The sequence below is a fragment of the Syngnathus typhle genome, linkage group LG1 (assembly GCF_033458585.1).
Source record: "Syngnathus typhle isolate RoL2023-S1 ecotype Sweden linkage group LG1, RoL_Styp_1.0, whole genome shotgun sequence".
NCBI classification, from domain to species: domain Eukaryota; kingdom Metazoa; phylum Chordata; class Actinopteri; order Syngnathiformes; family Syngnathidae; genus Syngnathus; species Syngnathus typhle.
This window is the reverse complement of record NC_083738.1, coordinates 3,539,119-3,552,000: the sequence shown is the minus strand read 5'-3', so window position 1 is coordinate 3,552,000 and position 12,882 is coordinate 3,539,119. Positions and strand designations below refer to the sequence as shown.

At 42.9% G+C, this 12,882-nt stretch overlaps 1 protein-coding gene across 7 annotated transcripts in view; it reads right to left on the bottom strand.

Moving 5' to 3' along the window:
* Positions 1-12,273, bottom strand: part of LOC133157148 (protocadherin-10-like) — a 36,290-nt gene extending 24,017 nt beyond the window's left edge. For 4 of the 7 annotated variants that reach the window (XM_061283451.1, XM_061283471.1, XM_061283444.1 and 1 more), the window contains exons 1-3: positions 9,229-12,273; positions 7,966-8,024; positions 7,636-7,742 (exon numbers count right to left, since the gene is read on the bottom strand). In XM_061283451.1, coding sequence (XP_061139435.1) covers positions 7,636-7,742; positions 7,966-8,024; positions 9,229-11,742 — 2,680 coding nt within the window. In that variant the 5' untranslated portion in view covers positions 11,743-12,273. Of the gene's footprint in view, positions 1-7,635; positions 7,743-7,965; positions 8,025-9,228 lie in introns of those variants that run through there. The other 3 variants (XR_009714948.1, XM_061283480.1, XM_061283494.1) reach the window with 3 other exon arrangements.
* Between the last annotated feature and the right edge of the window lie 609 nt (positions 12,274-12,882).

The window sequence follows — 12,882 nt, the reverse complement described above, 5'->3', positions numbered from 1 at the left end:
GCAGCAAGGAGAGATGGGGATGATGTTAAGAGGGGTTGTGTCGGTGGTTGTAAAATGTAGATAAGTGCTTTTCTGAAATACATTGATATACTTATCCAAAACGCAAGAATGGAAGTTGGCAAATAATTGCAGCAGACCTTTGGCCCTTCACTCAGAAGATCAATTTCAGTATTTACAACAATATACTGTATGCAGGAGATACAATCATCTTCAAATTATGAATACTCACAACTCCAATGCTGTATCATTTCAAATATTGTTTCAATAACCTATTGCTTCAACCTGAGTAGTGGGTTAATACATTTGTTAAGTATGGTATATAATGCGGACCTAAAACTCAGTTAGCAACAATCTCTGCATCCTTCTAAATCTCTGCATAATGTTTTCATTATGCATGAACACACATTTATACATTGTAATTGTTTTTGGCCTCTCTCAAACACTCTGTTAATTGATCTTTGTGTTTGTTTCCAGTATCAAGTAAAACACAGACGTATCTTGTCATAAATTATTTTGATGCATTAACAAGTAAATGTTTCTTTTTCATATACAGCAGATGAAAACAAATGTTATTTGCACATAAACCATGTGTGATTCCTTTATTGTGTCAATGATAAAAAAAACTAAATAAAGTGTGCGCAGGGAATATGTAGTGCACATTAATGTTGCTGTTTAAACAGATTTGCATTTCACTATAAATGTATAGTTAAAACAATATGTTAAAAGAGAAGATAGAATAGTCATCAAAATTGTGTTTCACTACAATTCTTTAATACAACTTTCATGATGTATATGTACATACGCACGCACGCACACACACGGGCGTTTACAAGCTTTACGCTTCAGCCAACTACTTTTGAGCATTCTTATTAGTATAAAGATTTTCAATTGTATACTCTGACTATTATGAAATGTATTTCCTCAATAAAAGTAATGATGAGGATGATGATGTATACAGAATGGGGCTTTTGTTTGATGATTAGTACTTTTTTTGCAATAATGATCAGCAGTGCTTAAATGATTAATCATTTCTTATGAGACAGTCATGCTTCAGAGCCAATAGAAGACCAAATTAAAAATGGTCAGTCTGAAGGGATTGTCTGTTTGGGGTCACAATGTTTGATCAAAGAATTTCTGATTTGCAATAAACTGCTAAATTTAGTCTATTGAAACAGGGTCCTGTTTTGATGTACAAGTTTACAAACATGAAGGGGCGAGCTCCTCTTTTGTTAAACAGACTGGGCTGGCATTCAAAATGCTAATTTTCAGGAAACAGGACATGTCCAGCGACAAGCAGCAGCAGCTGCTGCTTAAATGAAACATAAATGGCATGGGTTTGTGTGTGTGTGGGAGCGAGAGAGCGAAAGAGAGCGAAAGAGAGCGAAAGAGAGCGAAAGAGAGCGAAAGAGAGCGAAAGAGAGCGAAAGAGAGCGAAAGAGAGCGAAAGAGAGCGAAAGAGAGAGAGAGAGAGAGAGAGAGAGAGAGCGAAAGAGAGAGAGAGAGAGAGAGAGAGAGAGAGAGAGAGAGAGAGAGAGAGAGAGAGAGAGAGAGAGAGAGAGAGAGAGAGAGAGAGAGAGAGAGAGAGAGAGAATCCTGTGAATTTATTATAGGCAAAGCAAAGTGTTGTTGGCATCTCTTTCTATGGTATAGGTAAACCATTTTGGCATGCTGGAATGATGGTGTATGTGGCAAGAAAGCTGCACTTTGGCACACCAATGACATGCCGTGGTCCAGACATGGTGATATGCTCTATCTCAGGGGTGTCAAACTCAATTGCACAGGGGGCCAAAATTCAAAACACACTTCAGGTCGCAGGCCGAACAGAACAAACATTTATTGAACACACTAAAACTAACTTTTAACATAAACGGACAAGAATGTTATTCTGGAATAAATAAACTTAAACTTTAAATAACTTAATATCTTGATCTTCATAAAAATATATCCAGTTAAAATTATACAAGTTAGAAATTGGAACATGCTGCAAAAAAAACGCCTGAAAAAATAAATTAAAATGGTGACAGTACTTGTACTTCAAGTAAACATTAAAATAATAAATCAAAACGTTTGATTTTCTTTGCTTTTGTCATTTTAAATAAAAAAAACTACATTTTAAATATCCCAAATGATTTTACTCTTCATAAAAATATTTCCTGTCAAAATTATACAAGATAGAAATATGAACATGCTGCAAAACAAAACAAAACCTAGAAATATAAAAATAATTTGTGCTTTTCAGCAATAACAACCTGCTTTGGCGATCTCCTCTGCCACGATAAAATTCGCTTTCACAGCAGCTTCACTTTGTGATTTTGCACGGGTGAAAAACGTCTGCTAGAATGTCAGCTTCTTCTTTAACTCTTCTACCTTCTGTATCTTCTGCTCTGCATTCAGGTCTTTCAGGTTATCCAGATGTTTTGTTTCATAGTGCCATCTTTCAATACAGCCACATTAGCGCCACAAATGAGACAAACGGGCTTACCGGCAATGTCAGTAAACATATACTCAATCTCCTATCGGTTTTTAAAGGCTCTGTTTTCAGAATCAACTTTTTTCTTCGGCATCATGAGGGGCTAGCTTCGCAATAACTTGCAGCAACAAGCACTTGTCCTGATTGCCGCGGAAAAACGCTCGGCAAGGCAGCGAAAGCAATGCATTATGGGATCTGTAGTTTATTGTGTTATCATCGCTTCATATTGTCGGGCCATTAGTAACAATAATATAAAATGATCTTGCGGGCCGGATATAATTGCATGCCGGGCCGGATGTGGCCCGCGGGCCGTGAGTTTGACACATATGCTCTATCTGCAAGGGGCTCACAACCAAAGAGAGCCTACCGCTGAATGAAGACATCGGAAATCAGCATATATAACATAACTATGTTTTTTTTTTTTGCAGACAGACAAACAGCGATAGATCATCATTTACCAACCTCCCATCTATCCAAGACTCGTACCTGGACCAGAAAAAGTGCAAGTAACATCTCTACAGACCCTTCTCACCCAGGTCACAGTCTGTTCGAACTACTGCTCTCCGGACTGTGTTCCAAAGCGCCAAAACCAGCAGACACAGAGAGATTCTTTCCCCTGGCTGTCGCTCTGATGAACTCACACCACTCATAGGGTCTCCGTGACATCATTGGACAATAATATCCTGTTCTTGCCACTTAAATGTTGTCACCTGAATGTTGTTAGTCACTTAAATGTTGTACAGAGGCTGAGATCAATCGGAGTCAAATTCCTTGTTTGGCATGCACAAACTTGGCCAATAAAGCTGATTCTGATTTAAATCATGTTTTAAACCACACCTCTTCCGCTCTGCTTTCATCACCCCATTGTCTAACTCAGGGGTGGGAAAACTACGGCCCGCGGGCCACATCCGGCCCACGGGACCGTTTAATCCGGCCCGCCAACCCTGAACAAATTGTATTATTAAACTTTTTTTTTTTGTCATTTTGCCTGCAATGACTGCGTTTTCCCAGTAGATGGCGAAGCGCTCGCCTGCGCATTTACTACCGGAAGCCGTGTCAGAAAGCTCGGTGCACACTCACAAGTGCGTGTACGTACTCAGTAGTACGGACTTGGCGCACTCTCGCTCTATTCGTATCAGTCCCGAATTTAGAGCGTGGGCTTTGACGACAGCATTCTTATAATTCGCGCGCTGAGCTTTCAGATGCAGTTTTGCGCTAAAGCCACTCACAAACCTTCCCCTGGAATCCTTCCATTAAAATGAGTGGCCCGAAAAAAAGAAGTGAGTGCCGAGTGTTTAAAAAAGAGTGGCCAATTTGGCTCGACGTACGCGACGTGACGTTCAGCCACATCAACATCAACCCGTCACAGATCAAGGTAAACGGACCAACACCTCGGATCTCGCCTAAGAATTGCCACAACAAATTTTACTCCAGACTATGACGCACTAGCAAAAAAGGGACACCAACAACACTGTTCCCACTGAAAATGAACGGGAGGCTCTCAAGTTTATTGTAAAAAAATGCATTTTGAATATGATTTGTACACATAGCAGGGATTGAAACTAGCGACCATTCTCATTTTCAAACAATGCAGGATGCTCAAGGACATTGATGCACCACCTATTTGCGACTAATCTTAACCTGTAAAGTTCTTAAGGCTTACTTTAAGCAAGTGTTTCCCGTTTCCTCACCTCTGTTACCAGGTGTTTGCGAGTTAAAACTCTGCTCTGATTTTCAGATACCCCTCACCGTGTTGCTGTTTTGATTACTTTATTTGGATGTATGCTTTCACCGATTCTTCAAGATGATATATTTGGTCAGAATGTTTGCCGTTTGATGTGATCTCATGAGATAAACATCTTTCATTAATCTGACCTGCAGGCATTGAAGTGATGGAGATTGTTATTCATAATAACAGTGTCGTATTTTATGAGAATCACTGATAGCAGTTTTTTAGTGAATTATTTTTTTTTAATGCTGTTAATAAATGCATTTGTTTTCAAAAAACTTGTTTGGAATATCCATGCTTTACTACCTACTAAAGGCCAAGATCTTTTATGCAATGACCTTTACAGGTCGCTTATATGACTTCACACAACGCCTACGTCCATCTGCTCCTGGTCCGGCCCTCCGGTCCAAATTTAGAACCCAGTTCGGCCCGCGAGTCAAAAAGTTTGCCCACCCCTGGTCTAACTCTCCTATTTATTCCTACTTCTCCCTAATTTCACATTTTATCTCTGAATGTGTCTTTCACTACAGATACATTATTGATCCCGAGAGAAATTATGGTTGGGCTTTATTCATCTCATGATGAAAATCAAATTGTCACAGCAGCAATATTCCAAATAAAAAAAGGAGGCTCCAATGGTTTCTTCATAAACATGAAAAAGCTGGCCATTGAGTCAGAGAATAGGTAGAAAGTATCAACTGAGAGCATTTGGAGGGTAAAACTGCAATGACCGCATTACTAACTTAATGAACAAATGAAGCAACTGTTTTGTTTGCAAAGGCTCACACCTGTGTGCATTTGACGCAACCTCATTAAAAGGCACGTCACATTCAGTCGAGTAGTCTCCAGCTCACAGGGAGCAGGCGCATCATTAACTTTGCTGCGTATTTACAAACAACCAGTTTGTAACCTAAATCAACATGCCTTCAGAAAAAAAGGCAGCTTAGACCAAAAGTTATATAGTCCTAAACTGAATCAGGAAAATCACTGCAGCCTCATGTGCTTCATTATTTTAATATGCACCAAGATTGTCTTTCTCCTCTGCCCCATGACTCACCACCCCATAACCATTTATTTGCAAGGTGTTAAAAAAATAAGAATAAAACATAACCGCCGAACAATGCAATCCATTTCCCCATTTTTAGTGAACATGCAAAGTCACATTCGAGCGACACTGTTTCTCCTTGCTTTTTACAGAAGACAAATTAGACAAAAATCATTAGCCACGATCGCAATTCCAATGTCTAAATGTGAGGAACTAAAAAAATATTGTTGGTTAAACTGAGATGATGTTGGCCTCGATTACTGCCTTTCTAACCAGCTCCTAACACAATATGCCCCTAGACCCGCTATGAATCGAAGCCACATCAGCAAAATATCAACTACGGTCTACACCAGGGGTGGGCAAACTCTTTGACTTGCGGGCCGAATTGGTTTCTAAATTTTGACCGGGGGGGCGAACCAGGAGCAGATGGATGTAGTGTTTGTGTGAAGCAGGGCTGTGGACTCGGACTCGGGGACTCGGTCGGACTCTGTCATTTTTGCCGGACTCGGACTCTGTGCTGATTTTGACCGAGTTCACCGAGTCCGACAATAAAAAAAATACGTTCCATTTTACGTATTTTCATCATGCTGCTGAGAATGCGCGTAGGAATACTGTCCACAGCCCTGCTTGCTTGTTATGAAGACAAATTTAGTTGTTGCGTGCGCGCCCGCGCCTGCCCGTACAAGACCCACAATGCCCTGCGCGCAGCCAAGCTGGAAGAACCAGCCGCGGTTCTCCCCTGCCGCGGGAGCGCGCACGCCTTATTTGGAAACCGAAAAACCGATGTCGTACGGCGTCAGCACTATGTTGTTTTCAATAAAAACATGAAGAACTCACGTTTCCGTCAGTCAATTTTAATTTTTATAAAGGATTATTCTCATTTGATGTCTTTATATTCATCCGGGAGCAGCGAGAGAACAATGTTTTGCCTCTAGATTGGGGGGGGAAACGGAGCGTAAATTACGATCAATGCGGCCACGTTGATTGCACTTAGGCTAATGTTTACATTATGTACCAATGTCAAGGACGATTATGTCACCCAGTTTATATCATTGATGTGTTTCGATAGTTGTGGGGTCGTCACTAATTATTTGTGTTTAGATAAATGTCTGAGCTATAATGGTGTAATTAATGATTAAAACTTGAAAGTATCTGTTTATTGTATTCATTTATATGTTCAATAAAGACAAAGCTATCACAAAACTGTTGTAATTATTTAGATTTTGATCTAAATTAGCCTTGAATAAAGACTAAGCAGTCACGTGAATTAACAGAAAAAAATGGACAGCCGGACTCGGACTCCTGGTCAAGAGGCCGGACTCGGTGCAAAAATGCGACCGAGTCCACAGCCCTGGTGTGAAGTAATATAAATGACATGTAAAGGTCATTGCATAAAAGGTTTTTACTTTTAGTAGATACTAAAGCATGGATATTAAAAAAAGCTTTTGGAAAACAAATGCATTTATTAACAGCATTAAAAAAATATTTCACCCAAAAACTATTAGCAGTGATTCTTATTAAATACGACACTGTAATGATGAATAACATTTTCCATCACTTCAGCGCCTGCAGGTCAGATTTATGAAATATGTTTATCTAATGAGGCGAAATCACATCCAACGGCAAACATTCTGACCAAATACATCATCTTGGAGAATCAGTGAAAGAATAAATCTAAATAAAGTAATAAAGAAATCAATAGTATTGTTGGTTTCCTTTTTTGCTCGTGCATCATAGTCTGGAGTAAAATTTGTTGTGGTAATTCTTAGGATAGAGCCGAGGTGTCGGTCCGTTAACCTAGATCTGTGACGGGCTTTGTTGACGTTCATGTGGCTGAACGTCTTCTCACACACATAGGTCGAGCCAAATTGTCTACTTTTTTTTAACATTCGGCACTCAGTGTCCACCTTTCTTTTCTTCAGGCCACTCATTTTAATGGAAGGATTCCAGGGGAAGGTTTGTGGGTGGCATTAGCGTAAAACTATCTGAAAACTCAGCGCGCGAATTGGGAGAATATTGACGTCACAGCCTACACTCGAAATTCGGCACTGATAGATGAAATTACTACGTACTACTGAGTACGCACACACACTTGTGAGTGTGCACCGAGCTTTCTGACACAACTCCCGGGAGTAAATGCGCGGGCGGGCGCTTCCCCATCTACTGGGGAAATATAGTAATTGCAGGGAAAATGACCCCCAAAAAAATTAATAATACAATTTATTCAGGTTTGGCGGGCCAGATTAAACGGCCCCGTGGGCCGGATGTGGCCCGCGGGCCGTAGTTTACACATGCCTGGTCTACACCAAGCCAGTAAAATCTCTATTTTGCAAATGACTGCAGTGAATTTTTGTGACACACCAAATCAGGGAAGAATAACTATTTTCCTACCAGAGGAAAGGCCTCTATTCATGGCATCGTGGTCGCTGTCTCCCTGCTCACTGTCTCCATGGCCGCTGTCTTTGGAGCTCACCAGATCCGCCTCCTGGAATGCCGAGCTGTAAGCAGACAGAAGGTTAATTCACTTTGTGGTGTTCCATTAACATAATGTATCTAAACCGCAATCTATCCGATCCCATCTCATCATCCAGAGTGCCATTGCAGTAATGAGAGTTATCAGCGAGTGAAGGCAAGTAGATAAGCACTTCATTACAGGTGGATGTCATAGAGTGAGCAAAAGAAAAGCTACATAATGTATAGGAGGTCTTTCTCTATATTTACCTGTTGACGCGTCTTGGTCTGTCCACCATGTAGCTTAGCTCTGCTCGTTGCTGTTTGGTCTGAAACGAAGGTAAATGTTGCATCTATCATTGTAAAATTGTATCAAATGAAAAACAATGGGAAGAACGAGACAACTTCAACTCACAAAATAGCTCCATGTTAAGCTTATGCTATGAAATGAACTACATGCAGCCAACATATTTGTGACTCATGTAAAAAAGCGAGTGTATTTCTATGTTACAATTAATGTTTTCCAATTTTGCCAGTATAAAGTGACATACAAATATGGTGAGACAAAAATTGGGCCAGAATAAATCAATAACATTGTGACTGGAATGCGGAATAAGCATGTAAATTACACACATTGGTGTGCCAGTCATTAATGCTCTTTTTAGTGAAATCTTCACAATGGCATCGGTGTGCACAGTCATTAATGGTCTTTTTTGTGAAATGTTCACAATAGCGAGCACAGCATGAACACAAAATGAATAACGGTTTACAGAAAATGAATTCGAATTAGTACACACTACAGTGCAAGAGCAGCTGCATATGAGGTCCTGTTGACACACTGGAATAACGCTGAGTTGAAGGAAAGCAGTTAGCTTATGGTGCATAATATGCTGAAGATCAGTTAAGATGATGTCAAACAGAGTTATTAAGGGTGGCATTCTATTAATGGGATCTCACAACAAGGGCGCGAGAGGGTTTCTTACCTCATTTGATAATATACGTACTGCCATTTGAGATGAGCAAGTGTACTTTTGTGTTGTAATTAATGTTTTTCATTTTTGCCAGTATAAAGTGGCATACAAACATGGCGAGACATAAATTGGGCCAGGATAAGTTAATAACATTGTGACTTGAATATGGAATAAGAGTGTAAGTTACACACATTGGTGTGCCAGTCATTAATGCTCTTTTTAGTGAAATGTTCACAATAGCATCGGTGTGCACAGTCATTAATGGTCTTTTTTGCGAAACGTTCACAATAGCGAGCACAGCATGAACACAAAATGAATAATGGTTTACATAAAATGAATTTGAATTAGTACACAATACAGTGTAGTATGTATTAACGCAAGAGCAGCTGCATATGAGGCCTCACTGACACACTGGCATAACACTGAGTTGAAGGGAAGTCGTTAGCTTATGGTGCATAATATGATGAAGATCAGTTAAGATGATGTCAAACAGAGACATTAAGGGTGCCATTCTATTAATGGGTCAGGGATCTCACAACAAGGGCATGAGAGGGTTTCTTACCTCATTTGATAATATACATCCATTTGAGATGATGTCAGGCTGCTGGTCTGTGCAACCTGTGACTATGGCTCCACATGGGTTGTGGTTGCTCTCCGTGCTCCTAGACGGACTACATGGCTTTAGGAACATGAAGTCGGTTTTGGCAGACTCAGGAGTCAGACATACCTGGTAACAATAATTCTGATTTTGATGGTGTGAGCCAAAGCTGCCTGACTCCTCCACAGGGACTTGAGCTGTACCTGTCCCAGTGATATTTGCAGCACTTTGAACCAGCATGATATCAGATTTGCTGAGCTTTTTTTTATGGACACGGCCTTGCCGTGCGCAACAGAAGCTGCAGCCCAGGCAGCAGTCGCTGGTCAGGCAGGTGTAAATGTTGAGCTTTTTTTCCTTTTGGCAACGCACAGCCAGCACAATCATTACTAGGAGGAATATAAAGGAGACAGAGACCAAAGCAATGATGAGGATGCGCCTGAGGTCCAGACTGCTCTCTTTGGCTCTAGCGGTGCCTCTTCCATCTCCGGTGCCTCGACCCTCGGCCACACTGTCCACCAGCATCACAAGTATGCTGGCACTGCAGGACAGCGGAGGCTGACCATGGTCTCTCACCTCAATCACCAGGTCGTACAACTGATGATGGTGTCGTTTAGCTGACACCCGCCGAGCTGTCCGGAGTTCACCTGTCCTCCAATCCATTCGAAACATTCGATTCTCATTCCCCCTCTGGATGCTGTAGGAAAGCCTGGCATTCTCCCCATCGTCCGCATCCATTGCCACGATGCGTGTCACCAAGTAACCAGGCTCGGCCGAGCGAGGTAGAGGCTCCTTTGCTGTGCCGTTCTTCGCCATAGGGGCTAACCATAGGGGGGCATTGTCATTCTGATCCACAATGATAATGTTGACAGTGGCATTAGTGACAAGCTCTGGGGTGCCTGCATCTTTTGCCTGGACCACAAATGTAAAATCCTTCAGTTGCTCGTAGTCAAAGGACCTCAGCGCGTATAAGTACCCTGTCTCTTCATTTATTGACACATAGGTTTTGACTGACATGCCCTGAATCTCACACTCTAATATGGAATAACTGATGAGTGCATTCTGCCCGATGTCAGGATCCAAAGCAGTCACTGCGTGTATATACGCTCCTGGCACATTATTTTCTGTCACATATACACCATATATGGCTTGTTTGAATGTGGGGGCATTATCATTCTCATCTGCCACTAGGACTTTAATGGACTTGCTGGTGGCAAGAGAAGGTGAGCCTTTATCCCGTGCAACCACAGTCACTGAATAGGAATCTGCAAGCTCCCTGTTCAACAAGCCATCAGTCACAATGGTGTAATAATTCCTAAATGATGATTTCAATTTGAAGGGCACCTCGCCTAGGATTTCCACGTTAATTTGTCCGTTCTCTTCAGCGTCCAAGTCTGTCACGCTCAGCAAAGCAATGACGGTGCCGGGGGCTGCGTTCTCGCTGACAGACTCCGTGACTGTGCTGAAGGTGATCTCTGGTGCATTGTCGTTCACGTCTATGACTGTGACGAGGACCTTGCAATGCGCGGGCACGGCGTTCGGCCCCATATCCTTGGCTTGGACAAAAATCTGATATAGACTGCTCTCCTCAAAATCCACCTCGCCGCGCACCTCGATGCGCCCTGCACGCTGGTCGATGCTGAAAATTTCTTTTACGCGGTTGGAGATGTGGTTACTAAAAGAATAGGCAATCTCGCCATTGAGTCCCTCGTCCATGTCAGTGGCATTCAGTTGGATGACGAGCGTACCCGAGGGCGCGTTCTCGGAAAGTGTTACAGCGTAAACGGGCTGCTCAAATACAGGCACGTTATCGTTTGAGTCCAGCACTTTAACCACCAGCAGCGCGGTGCCTGTCCGGGGTGGCTGGCCACCGTCCACTGCTGTCAGCACGTACCTGTGAGCCGCCTGCTGCTCTCTGTCCAACGGCTTCTCCAGCACAAGCTCGGCGAATTTGTTGCCATCTGTTTGGGTCTGCACGTCCAGGTAAAAGTAGTTGTTAGTGGTCATATCATACGTGCGTAAATAATTGGTGCCCACATCCTGGTCCAACGCGCTCTCCAACGGGAAGCGCGTGCCCGGAGTAGCGCTTTCGGAGATTTCCACTGTTATGTCCGTTTCAGGGAAGCTGGGTGGGTTGTCGTTTATGTCCACCACCTCTATCTCAACTCGGAAAAGCTCCAAAGGGTTCTCCAGGAACACCTCCATGTTGAGCAGACAGCTTGCGCTCTGCTTGCATATTTGCTCTCTGTCTATTTTCTCGTTAACAAACAGGACGCCATTCTCTACGTTTACTCCCAAGTAAGGTGTTCGAGAGCTGGGCACAACTTGGAAACGGCGTGATGACAGTTTGGTAAGGTCCAGTCCCAAGTCCTCGGCGATATTTCCCACCAGGGTGCCGTGATCTGCCTCCTCGGGCACAGAGTACCGTATTTGGGCGAGCACTCCATCCGCGATGCACAGGGCAATAAAAAGCACAATCATCGCCGGGAGGAGTTAGAATAAAGTGCACTTCAGGAAAATATAGCAAACCTTATTACCGCCTTTAGGTTGATAAAATGTTAATTTCCATGTCCCGTTTCGTCCCAGAGGAATAGGTGCACAACACTTTCTAGAAATGTATAGGGCACCGGTATAAATGTTTGCAAATCCCAACAGGTTCTCTTAAAATTGAGGCATCTTAACGGAAAAAACACTGCGCATTCCAGTAAAACGCATCGGCTGATGAGCGATGGCAGGAAATCGTCTGGGTTAAAAATACATACATCAATAATCCATTCAAGAAAAAAAAGTGAGTTATTTCCTACAATGGCGCGATGCGTGCGTGGTGTGTCGCTAACTTGTCATTTTAGTATTCTGGCTCCATGTCTCTTCTTGGCATTCTGCTCCGTCAATGCGTTCTTTTTTTACAGCCAGCTCTGTAGGCTACGGATGCCGTTCACTCAACTATTTGCCCCCCACCCCTTGACGCACAAAGCAAACACTCACGCATCAGTCGCGCCTCCCCCTGGCCACTGTGGTTGTAAATCACCCGGAGAACTCTCCCGATTTGTTGGCTTGTATTGATCGACCATAATGATTCCGCCCACTTATTTCTCCCCCATCTCGCTAGATCAGGGGTGGGCAAACTACGGCCCGCGGGCCACATCCGGCCCACGGGACCGTTTAATCCGGCCCGCCAACCCTGAATAAATTGTATTATTAAAAAAAAAAATTTGGTCATATTGCCTGCAATGACTGCGTTTCCCCAGTAGATGGGGAGGCGCTCGCCTGCGCATCTACTACCGGAAGCCGTGTCAGGTGCACACTCACAAGTGCGTGTACGTACTCAGTAGTACGGACATGGCGCACTCGCGCTCTATGCTGTGACGACAGCATTCTTGTAATTCGCGCGCTGAGCTTTCAGATACAGTTTTACGCTAAAGCTACCCACAAACCTTCCCCTGGAATCCTTCCATTAAAATGATTGGCCCGAAGAAAAGAAGTGAGTGCCGAATGTTAAAAAAGAGTGGCCAATTTTGCTCGACGTACGCGACGTGACGTTCAACATCAACCCGTCACAGATTGAGGTAAACGGACCAACACCTCGGATCTCTCCTAAGAATTGCCACAACAAATTTGACT